Raw genomic sequence first — 19833 nt, 5'->3', positions numbered from 1 at the left:
TGATTGAAAATAATTTCATTTCATATAAATACATATATGTATCATATAAAAAAGTGCTTGATATACAACGGAAAAACATGATACACGTATGTATTCAAATGGTGAACACGATGTCAATAACATACACCGACATATGTGTTTGCAATGTTTAAACAATTCCATCAATTAAAAGCAATTTACGAAATAAAAATGCAAAAAACTTTAACAAACAACATCAAATATTTTGCATAAAAAGAATCCAACTAAAAACGAAATGAATCGAATGAATGAGACATACAAGAGTGAGACAGCAAAAGAATCTCGACGATAGTTTCCCAGTTTTCACATTTCTTTTTCTCGCTTTTTTCTCTTCTTTTTTTTTTTTGTCTGCCAACCCCACAAATTGCCCGCCAATGAAGCAATGAAGAGTTGGGCAACGCGTTGGCCTGTGCTCGGGAGGATTGAATAAAATTTCACGCTGAAAATCACATTGTTTACTAGCGAAACAATGCTGCCTGCATACGTAGTCAAAGCGCAAAAAACAAATCGCCCAAGCAAAAGGCAAAAATCGCAAAACAAAACAAAGGCGGGTTGCTTTGAATCGACAACGACTGGAATATACTTTATAAAAACTTCGAAATTAACTGAATTCATTTAAATCCTAATAAGTAATAAGTAATAAGGCTTTTGAATTTAAGCAAAATATACATAAATATTTTAAGCTTAAGCTTTGTTTAACAAATCTACAACTAACTTTAGATTGTCAACAACCAGATTGTCTTTTTCATTAGTTTTGGCTGATTGAAGAATTTAGTTTTCTTGTAGAGCTATTTACACTAAAAAAAAATGTTACAGCACCTAATACTCTTTATCTGATAAGACTACAAAAATTAATTTCAATAGTAATATTCACTAAATAAGCTGGCCAAATTAGATGTTTAATATGCAATCAATTTATATATAATTTGCAAACATGTATGTCCAAAAATAAGTTTTAAAAGCTTTTACTCTATTAGAAATATTTTAGGAATTTGGCAAAAATATTAGCAAAATGCGATTTTTTTTAACGGATAAACATCAAATTGATGAGGCTTTTGTAAACATTTTTTACTCCACATATTTATATTAACTTCCTTCTGCTAAGTTAATCTGCTTAAGTAGAATATACCAAGTTGGCCTGTAATCTTTGTTACTACTCTTTAAGCACTTTTAAGTATCGCACTCTATTGAAGTGTCCTTTCAACTTATGTTTATAACATATTAATATAATTCTCCAAATTTTAGAGATTAAAATAACTAAAAATAAACTTACGTACGTTAAACGTTCTGAAGATAGTAATTAGTAATCTTACCTCACCACATCCTTTAGCTGCCACAACATACAGGGTAAAAAATTGCCAACATCGCTAACATGATGATGGTCTTCATTGTTATTGTTGCTGTTTTGGCTGTCATTGTTGCTGTTATTGTTTTTTAGCAGTTGCATGTTGATTTTTGTGCTTTTCGCCGAAGCTACGCTTGTTGCTATTGCTGTTGCTGTTGCTGTGGCTATTGTCGCACTTTTTTTGCGTGGCACGCATTTGAACATTCATGCTACTGATTGGCACCACGCTTAAAAGCTCAATGCCCAAGGACAAAACAATAGCAGAGAATAGACAACTAATTGATGCCCTGCAGCAGTCAATTCATTAGCCGAATGACTTTACATGATGTAATAATCAATAAACTCTTGTTAAATGCCATGAATTGTAAAGGGTATCACACGTTGGCCACAGTCAACCACAACGTGCATTGCACTTGGCAGCAGATGGCAGCTCGATTGTTTGTCGCCGTGACAGTAACAGCAACAGCAACGGCGGCAACAGCGACAACAACGTGTGGAGGAAAACCACAGCAACAACATTTAATGGTCACATTGCGGACGCGAAACTCCGCATCCGTTCATCAATATTTGCTCCCCATTGACTGCGTGACAATGCACAAATTTATGATATTCTTTTTCACGATTTCAAAATGTATTTTATTCTACTCAAAATGGGCAAAAAGGCGACGACTACTTGCACCACCTTAAAGCTCACTATGGTATATTTTGTAAGCTTGGTATATTTTGGATATGGTATATTTTGGATGTCATAGTATATCCTCAAAGCACAATCTGGTATATAATGTATTTTATGGTATATTTTGGATGTTATAGTACCAAATACAGCACTCGGTATATTTTATAATTTTTCAGTATATTAAGTTAGTATATTTTAAGAAGAATACCTCACTATTTTGCATTTATTGAAAATGTGTTACGAGTATCTCACAGTCAAGAACACTTCACTATTCTTTTTCGCGATTTCAAAATGAATTTTATTATCCTCAAAATGGACAACAGGCGTCGACTATTTGCGCCACCTCAAAGCACTGACCAGCGGCATTGCAAATCTCCTGACCACCGACACCAGAGCGTCGAGTGCTTCGCATCCAGCCATCATACACATCGATGGCATCGAGACTATAACTGTCCATTAACCACGACTGTAAGTCCAGCGGAAAATTCTCATAAACGGGCACATACTGAAAAAATGAAATTAATGTGACGAAAATTAAATAGCCAACAAATAAAAAAGGATATGTTTTCGGGAATTTAATGTTCACGTACTTCGAAAGTAAATTGAATGCCACTTTTGACATTTTTGGCGCACAAAAAATTAATTTCCGGTGTAACGCTGCGTATGAGCAATATGCCATATTTACCAGCAATTACAACTGCAACATGAAATTAATAAAAGCGCAAAAGGTAACTCTGTGTACAGCCAACTGAGGGTGACGATAAAAATGTTCAACTTTCTGAGCTAATTAAAAGGCGAGCCAAAGCGAGCGAGTGAGCGACGACAACTATAACGACAACGACGACAGCAGCTTAATTGAAAGCTGCAGCAAACAGCGTCAATGCATTTTAGTAATGCTTTATAGTAGTAAGTGCTTAAATACATACAATGTACAAGTATAGCGAGGGTGGCTATTATTATTACTCAAATGTGATGCAAGGCATCTAATTCGTAATGAGAAAAAAATTAAATGTTGTATTGTGGTTGTGTTGACAATTAACTTTTCGATTAATAGAATAATACATAGTTTTTTATACCTATTAAATTTATTCTACTGATGTATTTTTAAATATCAATAATTTGAAAATAAAATATTATCTGTAAAAAGCTATAAACACAATTAATCGTTTCTATCTCTCAGCTGTTCAATTAATAAACTTATTTGATTATTTCGATTTACTACTAGTATATAATATTGAGGGAGAAACATATAAGTTTTAATATACAATTATAAAAGTCAATCAAGTCAAAGCCAAAATTGAAACCAGAACAACAATTCTTAAATTAATGTCAAAATTCTATAACAATTTTAGATATATCAAAATGTTATTTTCTGTTAATAATAAAACGAATAAAATCACATTTTCTGGCAACTTTCTCAGATGTGTGTAGAAGTCTTAGCTTATTCAGATTTTAGTCGGTTTGCAAAAATAATACACAGTATAAATTAAACACAGATTATAAATACTTGAATCAAGCTCAAATAATTCTAGATTCGTCATACTTGAAATAAAATTGTTTTAAGTCATTTAGAATGCAAACAATTAAGAAAATTTATGAAGAAAGTGCGCCTTTTAGCTTTGTCTTTAAAACTAAATTGCATGTCATAAATAAAATAAAATAAATATAAATCTAGTAGTAAATAAGAAATGTATAATTAAATAAAAAAAAAATGATTGTAAACGATAGTAATTTTAAGAAAATCATTCTTTCAGTATGAAATGAAGTTAAGTACTGGACAAACTTCTTGCACCACCCTCTATATATAAATGCGCAACTGGCTGAAAGTGGAGAGTGTTGCACTTCCACTGGCATCACAATCACAGCAAGGTAAACGCAGCTTTGTTTGCACTGCAGCACCAACAGCCGCAGCAGCAGAGGCGGCAACAACACCAAACAGCAATGTGGACAGCTTTAATGCGGGTCGACAAACTGCAGTCTATAAATTTTGCTGGTCAAATTTAAGCGATCTTATTAACTGTGCACAAAATTTGCGGTCTTTGTGGGCCAGCAAAGAGCGAGGAGAGGAGGGAAGAGGAAGGCAGCTGTTAGATAAGTGCAAACACTTGGACATTTTGCTTAGTGCCGCTGACTGGCTAATTAAAATTGGCAATTAGATAGACAAACACTTGAGACGAGGCACCATACACCAGAGAGATGGATGAAGAGACGACTCAACCGGGACCCGATTAAGTCTCGAGTATGGCTTTAGATTTGGCCAATTTGTCGCGGCCCAAGAGCAAGAGAGAGTGGCAAAAAAAACAAGGAAGGTGGCAACAGTTTTGATGGGATTATATAGCACACACACAAACAACATCAAAGTTAATTAAAAATACATAAAAAATGCTTATCGCTCTAATGTCTCGCGCATAAAGCATAAATGAGACACTTTTTGAGGGCGTATGGGAGTGGCATTGTAAGTACTCCTGTCTACTTAATTATGGTTAAAAAAAAAACACCAAAAAAAGAAAAAGTGTCGAGCGACAACGTCGAGTGTTGAGTACATGAAAAATGGCGGTGTGAAAAATGTGATAATTATTGCAACAATTTTTGGTGACAGCAACAACAAGTGGGATGTATCTAAAATAACATAATTATTTATGGCAGCCCGGCGACAAGGGAGCACTGAAGCACTCAAGCACTGATATGCGAAGACAGAGATGGAGATAAATACATATAGAGCGAGAGAGGAAGCAATGAAAAGTGAGGCTCAGCGCCGGAAAGACAAGGCAACAAAGATAAAGCCAAAAGCAGAGGGCGAACCGGAAGATCCTTGAAAAATTGTCGGCTGCTGTGAATGTCCTTTTTATATTTTTGGTTCTCTCTGGGCGTCTTGCGCATAAATAAAGGCAAATTATTGAATGCCAAATCAGCAAACAGCAGCAAAAGCAGCAGCAGCAGCTGCTGGGACGCAACAGACACGAGACACGTGCCTCGCAGCAATCCGAACAAAACACTTTTCAATTAAGCAACTTGTCAGAAGGCGTTGCCCCAAAATGCAAAAGGCTTAAGACAACAGCAACAACAACAACACGGCACCAAGCACATCAGACACCAAGAGGCAAACAAATAAAGTTTAGCGGAGATTAACACGACTGTCAAATTCCCTGCAAATTTAGAGAGAAAATAATAATACCAATAAATATACCAAATTTTTTAATGCAATCAAAATCTATAGTACAAATTTCGGGAAGAATTAATTTAGAGACAAAGGAATATCTAGAATATGAAATTAATTAGATGCAAAAAATTACTTACAGATAAAATTTCGAATAGAAATTGTGATTAAAAAAGAATATGAATCAAGTTCAGTATTTTATATAATCACAATTTCAAGTATTTAAAATTTCCAGTATAATTATTGAATCAAGTAAATTATCAAATGAAATAACATACATATGTTATATGGTATATATATAGTACTTGACATAATTACAAGTTATAGAACAAACTCCGATTAAAATTAAATTGAATTAAATTTAATAGAGAAGAAAATACGATATGAAATTATGACTCAAATGTATATTTGAGACTTCAGATTAGAAATAATTTGGCTACGATTCAATATTTAAATGGTGAAATTCTAATGTGACTGGGACAATAAACCCGTTTAGAAAATACTAATCTCACTAATTATTTAATATGTATATACAAATAAATATGTATAAAAATCAGATAGAAATCAGGTAACATAAAATAAAAATATTTTTCATATGTGCCTGAAAATGACTCGAAGTAGAGTCTGTTTAAATATTTCTTGGCACTCTTTATAGGCCTCATACTTTAGCACATTATCCCTCAAGGTTGTTTACTAGCAATTGCGGGGTATACAAAAATGTGAAGCTAACGAAAAATGTCTGGCATTCTTTTTTTTTTTGGTTTTTTTTTTGAGCATACATTTTGGCGTTGCATGTATTTGCTGCTAACGAGCTGAAGAATTATGACTCCATTAGATGGGGCGCTTAAGGCGCTCTTCGACTCGGGCTCAGTTCCTGAGGCAGCCGAGAAAGAGAGAAAGTGAGTGAGAGGCAAAAAGAGGAAGCAAACGCATAGTTAGCTTAAAGTTGCTGCCATTTTTTTGTATTTTTTGTATTTGGTTGTTGCGCAAAGGAAATGCCGCCATTTTGTGCAGATTACGCTTTGATGAACTCGACAGGGGCTCAGCAGAGGAATAAGAGTGCGAATGCTAGTGAGTAGCATGATGCTATAACCATAACCAGATTCTCAGCAAAGGAATCAGAATCTTGCACAGGAGCCAACGCCAAAGCCGAGGCTGAGGCCAAGGCGTAATGACAACGTCAACAACGACGACGAGCAGATTGAATTTACTGAACAAACACTTTTCATTTGCAGTTGAATTAAGCAAAGTAATCCCTCGTGTATATTCCTCAGCTCTCTCTCTCTCTTTACTTATTCTCTACATTTTTTTTGCACTGCCAAACTTGGACGTTTCCCAGAAGCAGCAGCAGCAGCAAAAACTAGCTGCTTGGGCAAACTTGGCGACTTGCTGGCTTCAAAAAGAGCAAATCCACATTAAAGACAAGCACAACAATGCTGCAGATACGAGAGAGTATTCCAACAACTTAATGAACATCACACTCAATGCTCATTTCAGCTCAACTGGTGCCGAAGTCTCAAACATGAAAATTAAAAGTAAATAGTCGAATGTGTGCGAAAAGTGGCAACAAGCGGCAAAGCGTTCAGACCACGTTAACTGCTCCTTGAGGCCTTGCTTATCGATAGCACAGACAGCTTGGCAAACATCGCACTTTCATTCTTCCCCCCCTCCGAAAAATTTGCATTATTTCGACAATCTAAAAATTCAAAGCAGAAGCAGCTGTCTCGACGTTGCAACAAAGCCAACGGCAGTTAACTGAATTTGCAGTAGAGAAGAAGCCCAACAGCCATCATCTATTCGCCTCCATTTATGGCTTCGATAATTAGAAACTTTCTTGGTCCAATGGCACTTGCAGATTACATTGGAAACACGAGATTGCCAAACAATAAATATTCAATAACAAACGATTAACAGATAACGCGCTTACAATTTAATTTGTACTCTCTGTGTACACTTGAAATTTGCGAACAAACAGCCAATTCACAGGGCTTAAGTTAATTTGTTTGCATATTAGAGGCGCATTTGTGTCAACGATTAAATTTCATGGTCTGGTGCTTAGATTTTATTTATTAATAATTGCGTTAGGTTAATGAAGGAAATTTTCGAGCTCTTGGAATTTCAGCAATTTGGCTTGTTTACAATTTCTTGCTCAGCATTTTATGTGTTATGGCTGCTCAACATCAATGAGATGTTCGAATTTCTTATTAATTTTTTACGATCTGATAAGAGGTAGATTATATTGCAAAAGTCTAAAGGAATTATTTGTTAATGCGATAGAAAGAGAATGAGTCCAAGATTGAATTTCAAGTGGAAATTAGTAGAACAGTAAAATAATAATAAGGGAATAATAATTAAATAAAGAATTATAGAGCATTTTCTTTTTCAATTTAGAACTGAAATATTGAAAAGAAAATAAAAATTTTCATTTAAATTTAAAAGCATATTCAAAATTTTTATTTTATTGATACATAAATTTAAAGTTAAGGCAATAAGTTGCATAGAAGATATGAAAATTAAGAATACATCAAATTATGACTTCAAATTCCCATTTTATTTATAAAACAACTAAAATTCGAATCATGTTTAAAGTTATTTTCAATTTGTAGGTTTAAATTTGATATATTTAAGCAATAGCCGTAGACGATAGTTTGATACAGATACTCAAATGTAAATCTCTTCTAAAATAAATGCAACCAATCACTGAAATACTTTAAGAATGTCATAAAAGCGTCTAGAATTATTTTGGCATATTGCAACCTCAAAAAAATAACTGAAATATCAAAAAGCAAATGATAGAGCTTCTATTGCCAATATCTCTTCGCTCGCATGTTGCTGAAATGCTTGCGGAAATACGATTACGAGTACTCAATACAAGCTGATAGGAAATACACTACAGAGAGCTGGACGATTAGCCGCAGGTTCGCCCCCAACAAAAATGTGGCAGTCAGGAAGCCATGAAGCAATGAAGCGTGGTCACGTGCTCCATGCTGAAGCCATTGCACTGACAGGCTCAGTTGAGCCAAAAAGTTAAAAATGCCCAACATCGAGAAACTGCGCGTGATTTATGTATTATTCTTTTTTTTCTGATGGCTGCCAAGAGGGGAAAAGAGCGGGAGGGCGTTATCTCTGTGCCCGATATGGATTTAAGTGGTGGCTACCTGAAATTCATTTGCCATTGCGGCCATCCAGCTGGAGTCCACAACATCGACTTGCTGCTCCACAATCAGTTCCTGTTCTTGCTCCTGCAACTCCAGACCGAGAAATTGACGTTGCGGCTCCAGCCAAGGGTAGTTGCCAGAATTTATGGCCTTTGCTAATTGGTAGAGCAGAAAACTGCCGCGTGCTGTAAATGAAAGGAACAAAAAATAAAATAAAAAAACAAAAGAAGCGAAAAAATTCAAAAGAAAATGCGAATAAGAATGAACTTGGCTTTTAAGTGTCTGCTAAACAAGGGAAAAAATTTAATTTGAAAACTCCACTCGACAGTCTCCATCGCCAGCTCTCTCTCGCTTTATCTTTAAGCCTGTCTGCAGCACTTGAGAAGCGAAGAACACTGAGAGCAGAGCTTGTGTTTAGCTCCACTTGAGAGCTCAGATTGCGTTTAACTAGCTACTTACTGTCAGTTAAGTGCAATTGCTATAAAAATGAAATGTGTAACCATAGATAGTCGTTCAGTTTGTAGTTCGCTTTTGCAGGTGATTGGCAAATGCGCACATGAATCATTGATAAGCGTATCAAATTGCAGTCATTAGACAAGTTGCTGACTTTGATGGGCAAACAAAAGGCAAACGGGAACGTCGATGGCATTACATTGATGCCAGCTGGCAATCAAAGCAATTGTGTTCTGTGATGAGCAAGGAAAACGTAAAAGGAACAAGGTCTGAACAGACAGACAAGCGGGCGAAAGCGGAAATCAAATTGTTTGATAATCAAAAAATACGCAAAAGGGAACAAAAAGGTTGGATTGAAAAGCTATTGCAAATATCGCAAAGGGATTTCCCCCGAAGTGTGGACGGAAATGGAAAACTGAAATCGCATTCGATCAAATTGTTACTTGCAATTAGAAATGAAGAATCGGTGCAAAAGTTTTCCATCTTAAGTGGATTTTGCAACATTGCCAGCATTTAATCATAATTGGACATCAAGTTTTTTCGCTGTCACGCATATTGCAAACTCTCATTATGCATACGACGCGTTGACGTTAATCATACGCCATGTTCAACGCGCCACAAAAAACTTTTACGCTGTCGCCTGTTGTCTCTTTCTGTTATCCATACAGTAGAAGGGTATTTTAAGTTTGTGACTGCAGGAAATGTATTTAGCAGGCAACTTCGACCCTATAAAGTATATATAAAAATGTTGAAGGTATTTATGAAATACTTTTGTATAATAAATAAAGCCTTCTGCAATCGGGTTTTAGCTGCTTTGGCGGACAATCTGGTATATTTTGACCTCTATGGTATATTTCGGTTGTAGTACGTAATCAATATACCAAATAAGACATTTGGTATATTTTAGTATTTTGTGGTATATTTATTTGGTATATTTTAAAAAGAATATCACACTCTTTTCCTTTTTATTCAACATGAGAATGTGGTGTATTATCGATATACCAAATAAGACTTTTGGTATATATTAGTATTGGGTGGTATATTATTTGGTATATTTTAATAATAATACAGCACTGTTTAGCTTTTATTCAAATTGGTTAGCGGGTTTCTTATAGTCGAGCACTCTCGACTGTAGCTTTCTTCCTTGTTTTGTTTTTTTTTTTTTTGGTTGGTTTTCCGTTGCCAGCTGCTTGGCAATAAATCACATTTAAAGTTGAAAAGCGCCAAAATAAATGAGACAACTGACCCAAAATGTCACGACGGGCGAAACGAAATGAAAGCGAAAACAAAAAGCAAAAGCAAAAGTGAAAGTTATTCACTTTGTAGTGTTTGTTGATAGTTGTTGTTCTCGCTGCTCTGTTCTGTTGTTGATGTGTTGCACAAAAATATTTACACAGCATCACGTGACCACTAGAAATTTGCATTTTAATGGCACGAACTGGCAGTCATTTAGCAAAAAGGGGGCGTGGCGCTTGGCGTCTGTGCCGTGCGGCTAAGTATGTTAAGTGTTATCACCGACGGTTAATGATGCCAAGAATAAACTTGGCTAACACTTGAGCAGCAGATGCTGCTGCTGCGGCCTGACGAGATGAGCTACAACAACGTCAGCTGCACATCTGTTAAGAAACAAGCAGCAACTGCCACGCGTGACAAATGACACCAGCAACGACATCAACGTTGCTGCTGCTGCTGTTGCAACGGAAGCTGCCAGCAAACGGAAGCAACAACAAAACGGGGCAAGTGCAAGGCGAAAAGCAACGACAACGACAACAACTGCGACTGCGGCTGCATCTCTTGTCAGCGGCAAGCGGATACAGCAATTGTCAAGTGGTGGCACAGCCAGTGAGGCAGCAACAGCGAACAGCGAACGAAAGAAGAAGAAGAAAGCGCGTTGCACAATGCATAAAAAGGATAACTGTGATAACTGCCTAAGCCAGACACAATCTGCATTTCCATCTATGAACTCGCGTGTTCTTTTGCATATTGCATTGTCAAAGCAATGAACAAACATAACTACAATAATCGATAGCTCTGAAGTATTGCAATTTATTCAGCTGTCATCTATAATTAAAGTGTTATTGGAAGCAATTTCACTTCAATTATGTTTATTTGTGCATCAATGATAATTCATGCCGCATAAATCATTATCATTTAAAAAAGCTTCTCTTTATCTGAGCAGCTCAAATTGATTTGGATTTTCTTAGTATCCATTAAAATCAGAATTTATGAATAACAATTAAATTGCTCAAAATTATTTTATCGTTAATGAAACTAAATAAAGTATGAAATTGACATGCTTTAACAACTATCTCAACACATTGTCATATGGGAATTTAAGAAATATAACCATAGTCAATATATATTCCAATTTATTCAGCTGTCAACTAATTGATTTTAAAAACATTGATTTAGACATCATGTAACGAATCACTAGTGTAGTATTCGTCTGGTGCTGGTGTTGGGTTTATTAGCGTGGCGTACGCGCTGGCTTCTCCGGGCTTTGCTCAGATAGCATGGGGTTCAAGGAAAGGGCCAACTAATAGGACGCACCACTTATAACAATAATACATTTAAAACTCGCGTACATATGGGAAAACAGAGAAGAAGGAGTGTAAAGGGGAAGGTTACATTAAGCAATAGTGAAAGAGAAGAGAAAGGGAAGGAGAGGAAGGTAGGTTAACAAAGAAGACGGAGCCACTCTCTAACGCAACACAGCTGTTATTGTGTGCAGACGCCCACCCTACCGTGATCCTGCATTCAAATGCCAAAAACTAAAAAAGTTGGCAGGATCCCTAAAAGAAGTGGTTCGGCTAACCTACTCCTGCTTGGTGATGCATGGTTCCAAATAAAAATAGGCACTTAAGCGAACATACTTAATTTATTAACATATAAGAAAAGTGATTTGAATTTTAACATTACAAACGAAATGACAAGAAAAATAAATAAATAAATAATTTAACGGACAAACATATTAAGTGTGTATGAGGCGGAATTAATTAAATAAGGCAAAAAAAAAAAAAGAATAAATAAAGAAAAACTAAAAATAATTAACCTATAAATATAAAATATGATCTAGCATAATTATAATATAAATAATTATTTTTGCATTTTAATGTTGTATAAATTAAGAGAAGGAAAAAAATTAGCTAAAATGAACTAGTTTTGGGTTCATTTAGAAATGCAATGTTAGACCATTACACCAACTATAGGCAAACACTAGATGCAAGTAAAAATGAGGATCAGCTGATGGCTGTCACTCAGTGAAATGTTTTGCTATTGCCAGTCTCGCAAGGTCACTGACCGCTGGGACTGCAGACAGCTGTAGCAGCGCTATGGTCAGATGGACCACCAGCAAAAAGGAAGCTTTAGCTGTAGCTCATGTATTATTAATTAGTTAGATTGAAACAGACTTACATACATTAGAGACTCCCACGCAGAAAGATCTTTCCTTGTGTTGGTGCCTGTCTGTGGTATATCTGTGGGGAATAATAATAATTGCGAGCTTTTGCGCCTGCATGAAAGCTGCTTGCTATGACCGGTAGCGTCGATCAAAACAAACATGCATACATACAAATGTATGCAAGTATGGTTTTACTTGCTTTTCAGGCAATATAAAAACATTAATTTCTATAACTAAATACAATTTTACAATAATAATTTGCCTATATGTGTTGCCTTACATGCATTCTTAAATGATTGTCACTTCTATTTTTATACAATAGTACAGCGGTACTTGTATTATGAGGGCCCAAGAAAAGTTGTTGGTTCAACTTCCTCGCCACATCATAGTACACTTACAACATTGATGGACTATCACTTATAGATGCATAATTGGGACAGAACAACGTAACCTAACAAGAATCAACAAACAAAAAAAACATAAGCTGCTATCCAGCTGTTCGCCTTTCTCCTGGGTGTCGCATATACTCGGCCTCGAAGCCACCACAAGTGCGGAACAACCAGTAAACGAAGAACGCACGGCTGGCAGACGCAGGTGCTTTCGGCAGTAGAATCACAGCCTGCAATCCTCCTGATGCTCAATGAGCGTCTGAAGCTAACAACCGCTCAACTGTTTGTGTTGTCCAGACAGCTGATCTGGCCAGCACAGCTGCGACGTGGAGCTTTGGGTGGTTGGCCGTTAATCAAGCAGTTGTGTCTGTTGAAGTTGCAGTTTAAATTAATTTAAAATTCTACCGCTGGGCTATTATATAAAATATGGCTGGGTTTATATAAAATATGACTGGGTCATTAGAGTCAGTTTAATACCAGGTTTTATATAAAATATGACTAAGTGCCGAATCTAAAAATAAATAGACAAAACTAAACTTAGAACAACGAAAAACTAAACATACGTTCAACAAATATTTACCCTAATCTGGAAAACGGCACTTGGTATGGGAGGACAAACTCCTGCAGTGGACAACCATCTATTGCATGTGTTGGGTTGACGGCAAAGGTGCACTTTTGCGAGAACAAATACCATTAATATATCAGTATAACAATTATACATTGCAGTATCATTGTATACTTACAAGTAAGATATCTGCATCAGGCTTCGCCAACCACTTCACTGAGATATATACTTTTTAGTCACATGCACTTGTACACATTTTTTCAGGTTCGGCACATAACCTGCCAACCATTTTTCTTCCAGCCAAAACCAACAACAAAAAACCTTTTTTTCGAAAATTTGACAATTAATCCTACTCAAAAAGGTAATCGCTTGTCTATTTTGGTCTGGACTTCACACGATCAGCTGATCTAGCAATTAATGCTTGCATGTATCGTGGTCCACCAATAGATGGCGCTATTTCTGGAGCTTTCAGTATCATTTGTAAATAAAGCTCCGCTTCTAAGCACAAAACACGACAAGACATTGAGTACCATTTTCTCAGACTACAAATTATGTTATACAACGAAACAAATTAAATAATACAAATTAACTAGTACAATAAACATATAAATAAATAATATAATAAATAATAGGTAGAAATATGTATGTGTATAGAAAAAGAACGAAAAAAAAATGTTGCATACTTTTAGGCTTAGCCAATTTCAGATACGACAAGCGGCCTATTACAATCAGTGATAATTCGTAGCGAATAAACCATAATCATTAAAAACAATATATTTCAAAATGTTGCTCTTCAACTAAGTAGCTGAAATTTATTTGGTTGGCTTCGAGGATTTTCATAGTATCCATTAAAATGTATGCAAACAATAATAATTGAATTGAAGCTGAATTTTAATATTAAACAAATATTGGGGAAATGTGTTAAATTTTCACGATTAGAATTAGAAAATATGCATTTTGGAAACATTATTTGCATATGATTTTTGTTCTATTATTTGCACTGAAAGTCGCTTTAGTAAAGTGCAACAAAGAGTGGAATAAAAAGTCAAAATTCGAATATCAATTAGCATTCAATTAATAAAGAAATATAGTTAAGACCACATACTAAGCTTCAATATTGAATTTAACATGTAGCTTAGCTTCTTCAACCGTAATGTATTAAAGTTTGTTAGTTAGAAATGAATTCGAATGGCCAAGGCTTTAAGTAGATCAATTAAAATGGAGGCGACTATTACAATTAAAAGTTTACTCTATCTTTTTTATTTGTTTCACAGTATAATGAATCAAAAATTCGAAATAAATATGACGGCAATGGTAAACATTTATTTCTTTCGTAAATTGAAACTAAAAAAAGTTTGTTCTTTTATTTTATTCAATATCATATGCAAATCATTTGGTGTAGTTGCTCAACCTATCGCTTTTATTGAGTCTCTGCTGTAGCATCTTTGCAGTCTTTGCCCTACTGCTGTTGCTGTTGCTGATGCTGTTGCTCTCATGGAATGCGCGAGTGACACTTGAGTTATTTTTGGGTTTTTGTAACGGTTTCTTTTTTTTTGCATGCTTTCATTGCCGCCTTGACGTTCCACAAAATCTAAACTGGTGCAACTAAATGCAGAAAACGAAATACCAATTACGAATTCGTTGACATTTCTCTGCCCTCCTCGTTGCTAGACAACCCCGTCTCAGAACTCGACAATCTCCACTCTCCACTCTCTACTCTGCACTCTGCACTCTCCACTCTACTGTGTTGTTGATAGAAGCGCAGCCATGGCGCTGACAGCATTAAAGTGGCAAACACAGTGGTTCTACAGTGCGTATGCGTGATAAACAAGCTTAATTGCAGCCATACAATGCGAGTAAAAAGGACAACAACAAGTGCATAACACTGTTGATAGTTCCATTTTTTCGTTCATTTTTCTTCACTTTTTTTCCTTTCTTTGTTTTTGTTGTTGGTTACCTGATGCTGGCACCATGTCGAGCACAGCTTTTGCTGCCATCTGTTCCTGTTGCCGTGCTGCAACGCCGCCTGCTTCTATAACTGCTAATGAGGCATCCAGCAAGCCAGCAGCTTTCCCGCTGCCAAACAGCAATCCAACAAGCAGCGTGCAGTGAAGTTTCAGTAGTTGGATCCACATGGCAACTGTAAAAAATAGGTTGCAAAAAGGTGTGTAATGAATGCGACTATTCATCAAGCATTATTCATTTAAATACGCGATTGTCGCACAGCTTTGACCCATTTTACACGTGAAATAGGTTGCTCAGTTAAATCATTAATTTCGGGATTCTCGCTTAAATGAATTGTTGCAGTTGGACGGAGAATATATGTAACTATTTCCTGGGAGCTTCTCAATTTGTTTCGCTTTATTTAATCACACTTTACACTGCGTATACTTGATTTGCATCGAAAGCTTCTAATTGATGTTGTACTTTTAAAGGGTGCAGAAAAAATACAATTTACTTACAAGTAACTATATCTTGAGAGTTAACTGTGAGTTTGCGTCAGATTCGCATTTCTAAAAGTGTAGAACAAGTGGTAGCTCTATTCATTCACTTCACTTTGATGTGTCTACGAATACTTGATTTATATCAATTGATGTTTTACTTTTTAATATAATTTTAATTTTTAAAAATAGAGTTTTCTTATTAAAAATGAAAACAAGTATTAAATTAATATAGCATTTAGTAAAATCTTGCCTAATTTGACTATTTATTTGAAGGTGTATACTTGATTTATGATTTTTTGTGATTATTTTTAAAGTAGAAGATTATTTGTAGATTAACATTAAACTTAGTAAAGCTAGCTTTACCTTATAATAAAGATTTATTGGTTTGGACATTTATTCACAAAATTGAATACTCCTGCGTATACTTAATTTATGTTTGCACTAATAATTTGATTTTTAAAGTAGAAGATTTTTCTTAAAAACAAGAAAGTTTTCTTTTATACTCATTAACTTATTATGAAACATTTAAAACAATTATGTTTAATTTTATTATATATTTTGGCCTTAAATCATTCAGTTTGATTTATGTCTGCATTTAACATATATATGTGTTTATTTTTGAGGTAGATTTATAGTTGATTTAAAGCATTTTATTTTGATCTTAACTCACTAAGTTTGTTACTCGTGCGTATACTTAATTTACTTATGCATTAATAATTTGACTTTTATAGTAGTAGTGTTATTTTTAGTAACAATAAGACTGACTTAGAATGAAATATTTAGCGGAAGTGTGTTTAATTTTGTATTTATTTTGACCATTAAGTCAAGTATACTTAATTTATTACCAAAACTATAAAATTTAGGTTTTATTCCAACTTTAGTTACAAAAATACAAAAATCTCGACTAATGAACGATAAAGCACTTTGTAGAGGGAGTTTATTATTATCATTCTGAATTATTTATTATTTATGAATAATATAATGAATTTAATTTTATTAATATTTATTCTGAACCCACAAACTATATATACTAAGGCCTTTAAAGAGAAATACTTTGATTAAATTTACTGACTATTTTTGTGTTCTAAAATTAACATTGGTGACCCACATTCTCATAATAAACTCCCTCTTCTTGAACCGCAGCCTTATCATCAATTTTGATACTGCTGCGTATACTTAATATTTCGCTGGGAAAAAGGCAAAAGTGTTGTTTGTGCTTCAACTATAGAGAGCTAGACAAAGAGCTTGATACGAGTGAAGAGGATAGTTAGACATAGGGCACTTATAGGGGCTTATTAACGCCTCACTTGGCCAGAGACCACTTGGGCATGGAATGGAATAGATGGAGTCATATTTTGTGCCACAATGGCACATGGCACATTCTTTTCGATGGGGAGAGGAGAAAGGAAAGGGAGAAGGGCTGCCACTTGGGCCATTTGCAAATTTATGAGGCAACCTCGCTGAAGGGTGTGCTCAAAGATCTCTCTCGACTCGACTCGACTCGACTCGACTCGATTCGTTGCTCGGTTGAATATTTGCCAGCAATTAAGCGGCTTAAGGCCAAGCAGCAGCCAAAGTAGAACTTGAATTGCATTTTCAATTGCTACTGGCAAATGTCGAACATGTTGTGGAAACAGCAGCAGCATGTGAGGGGTAATGTAGAGAGGGGGGAGTGAACGCCTGTCTGCGCTCTAGATTCAGCAAATTGCATTGTTCACTCGCTCTCGCACTCTCGTTTCGTAATTTAATGAATAAACGAGCAATTCACTCGAAATTTCATAAGAAAAAAGATACGCCAAAAGGGAGAAGACCATTCTCCAAATAAAGAGGGGCCAGAGAGAGAGAGGATGCAGAGAGAGAAGGAGAGAGGGGGACGAAGGGAAGTCAACACGGCAGCGCTACGTTTAATGTGCAGAACTAAAGTGCTCGCCTGTCGTTGACAACAAATGCAGGCGGAAACAGTTCCAGCAGCTTCAACCCATCGTGATTCCACTTAACACTCAACCCGCCGCCGCCCCGTCCCCCGTACCACCCTCCCCTTTCATTTGGCCTCCCCTTTGTGTCCCCCAAAACTCAATTGTCTATCTGCCTTTGCTATTTGCTGTCTCTGCGGCCTGGCAAACAAACAAGCAACAAGAAGTTGTCGTCGACGTTGTAGATGTTGTTGTTGTTGTTGCTGTTGTCGATGTCTGTTGTTGTTATTGTTGCCATTGTTGTTGTTATTGTTGTAGTTGTTGTTACCATTGTTGTTGTTGTTGTTGCTACGGCAGCCAAGACGATAACGAGCTGAAGGCACGAATGAGAGTAAGAGCTGATTTTTTGGAGCCAAACAGACAAAAGCGCAATGATTCTGTTTTTCGCTATTTCGAATGTTTCGCTTCAAACAAAGAACTTGCTTTCTTTTTGAGAAACTCCATCAATGCATTTAATATTTATTACACGATTTAATTTAGCTTTTTATTGCCTTTTCATCTGCATATTCGATTAATCTTTTTACATTCTGTGGCGATATTGCAGCGAATACGTTTCTTGGATTGACTCGTTGTCATCGATTCTCGTTCTGTTTTCAACTGCTCTTTGTAGTTGTTTTTATGCTCGTTGCTCGTTTTTATTGTTGTTATTGTTGTTTTGTTGTTGTGCCTGCAATCCTGCTATTAATGAACTTAAGCTTAGGGACAGGTGTGTGTACTTCTACACCCACTGTTCATTCTCAGAGCATTAAAAGGGTATTTTAGTTTTCGCTGTCAACTTTAATATGTGCAACAGGCAAACAAAATTGTTGCCGATGCTGCTGGAAATTGCATTCACTTGACATTTTCCTAAATAGATGTTTAAGTAAGGCATAAAGTAATTACTTGAAATACTTGAAAATAGACAGTTTTCATTATATAAATAAATAAACAAATAATTATATAAATACAACACCAAGTAAAATAATAAACATTGACACAAACAGTTTTTTAATGTGCTCATAATGTTCATAATAGAAAAATTTACAATGTTATTATCATTATTTTTAATGCACTATTCTGCTGTGGATTTAATTAGTATTATTACATTGTTTTGCATTCGTTTTTCATTGAAAACTATCTTGGGTAAAACGTTTAATTCACGATTTCAAAGTTTTCCAAATAAACTTTAAAAACCCGTTTCAATTTGGCGTTTATCTGCATTATTATTTAAGCGGGTATAATAAGTGTCACACTAAAGTAAATATTTATTAGTAATGTTAAATGATAATAAAAAACTTTTTGCTGAGCAGCTCATTTATGCAAAACGCATAAGATTGAAGCTCACTTCATCCTCAACCACAAAACGAAATTAAATATATTTTAAAGGACTTTATAAATAATTTAATGTAAATGATTGTCAGACAAAAAATTATACTTCCAATTCGACAGATTTTGTAATTTGGATATTAACCTTATATTATATTTACAGCTGTGAACATTGAAATAGCAGTGTGCACGACCTTCACGTTTCAAATTGGAAAGTACTACAAAATGTTGTTCATTCATAATAATATAATATAACATAACGTAATAAAATCTATATATAATATAATATAATATAACAAATAACAAAGCTTATAAATAACTTAATTATACAAAATTTAGATTTAATAACGATCAAATATTTTATTGTGTAGCTTTTATTGGTTATTACAACTCACACCTACATAGGTGGCATTGAGTCCACTAAGTCCTCGCAACTAGCTTAAACATGCTAAAATCTATAATGTCCCTACAAACGTTTAATACAATTTTCTTTTCAACCACACAACTCACTATTTACAGGGTATTCGCCGATAGCATACTCTCTCATCTAGTGTGCACTCGCTTCAATTGTTGTTATTGTTTCGCATATAACGACACATAAAATTTAATTTTAGACCTGGCTATCGCTTGATTACTGAGTTCATCACACGCCCACATATTACTAAGTGCTTCACAAACACACACTCACACACACACACACACTCAGCCACCCACAAAGTAACTCCTGTAGGGTATATTCATATCGTATATATAGTATGTTATGGGATGTACGTACCGTTAAATGTTGCGTCAACCGCCGTTACTTTTAATTGTTAGTGCTCAAAATGTCGACGCTCGACTGAACGCAATGTAGCAAAAAAAAATGGTTCATAACCGAAAAAAAACGAGATAAAAAAATTTAAAATAAAGGGAAAAAGATAAAAACAAAAAAAAAGGAATTCATGTCAGGC

At 35.3% G+C, this 19833-nt stretch overlaps 1 protein-coding gene and 1 long non-coding RNA gene across 2 annotated transcripts; both read right to left on the bottom strand.

The window, feature by feature from the left end:
- Positions 1 to 2285: 2285 nt before the first annotated feature.
- LOC117571906 (uncharacterized) lies at positions 2286 to 19722 on the bottom strand. The gene is made up of 4 exons (XM_034254383.2): positions 19659 to 19722; positions 15119 to 15301; positions 8355 to 8539; positions 2286 to 2544 (listed from the first exon to the last, which is right to left on the bottom strand). Exons 2-4 carry the CDS (start codon positions 15294 to 15296, stop codon positions 2347 to 2349), a joined length of 561 nt encoding a protein of 186 aa, XP_034110274.1. The 5' UTR covers positions 15297 to 15301; positions 19659 to 19722; the 3' UTR covers positions 2286 to 2346.
- LOC117571907 (uncharacterized) lies at positions 12637 to 13472 on the bottom strand. The gene is made up of 3 exons (XR_004572485.2): positions 13340 to 13472; positions 13177 to 13268; positions 12637 to 13107 (listed from the first exon to the last, which is right to left on the bottom strand). It is a non-coding gene; the product is annotated as an uncharacterized LOC117571907 (long non-coding RNA).
- Positions 19723 to 19833: the final 111 nt, after the last annotated feature.

Source organism: Drosophila albomicans, chromosome 3 (assembly GCF_009650485.2).
Source record: "Drosophila albomicans strain 15112-1751.03 chromosome 3, ASM965048v2, whole genome shotgun sequence".
NCBI classification, from domain to species: domain Eukaryota; kingdom Metazoa; phylum Arthropoda; class Insecta; order Diptera; family Drosophilidae; genus Drosophila; species Drosophila albomicans.
This window is presented reverse-complemented; position numbering and strand designations above follow the sequence as displayed.

Bases quoted from the DNA above. Each gene is read 5' to 3' on its own strand.
- LOC117571906 (XM_034254383.2), bottom strand. From the start codon at position 15,296: ATGTGGATCCAACTACTGAAACTTCACTGCACGCTGCTTGTTGGATTG. The intron at 8,540-15,118 runs GTAACCAACAAC...TTTCATTTACAG, and splicing joins CGACATGGTGCCAGCATCAG to CACGCGGCAGTTTTCTGCTC. The intron at 2,545-8,354 runs GTAGCCACCACT...TCATTTTTTCAG, and splicing joins CAATGGCAAATGAATTTCAG to TATGTGCCCGTTTATGAGAA.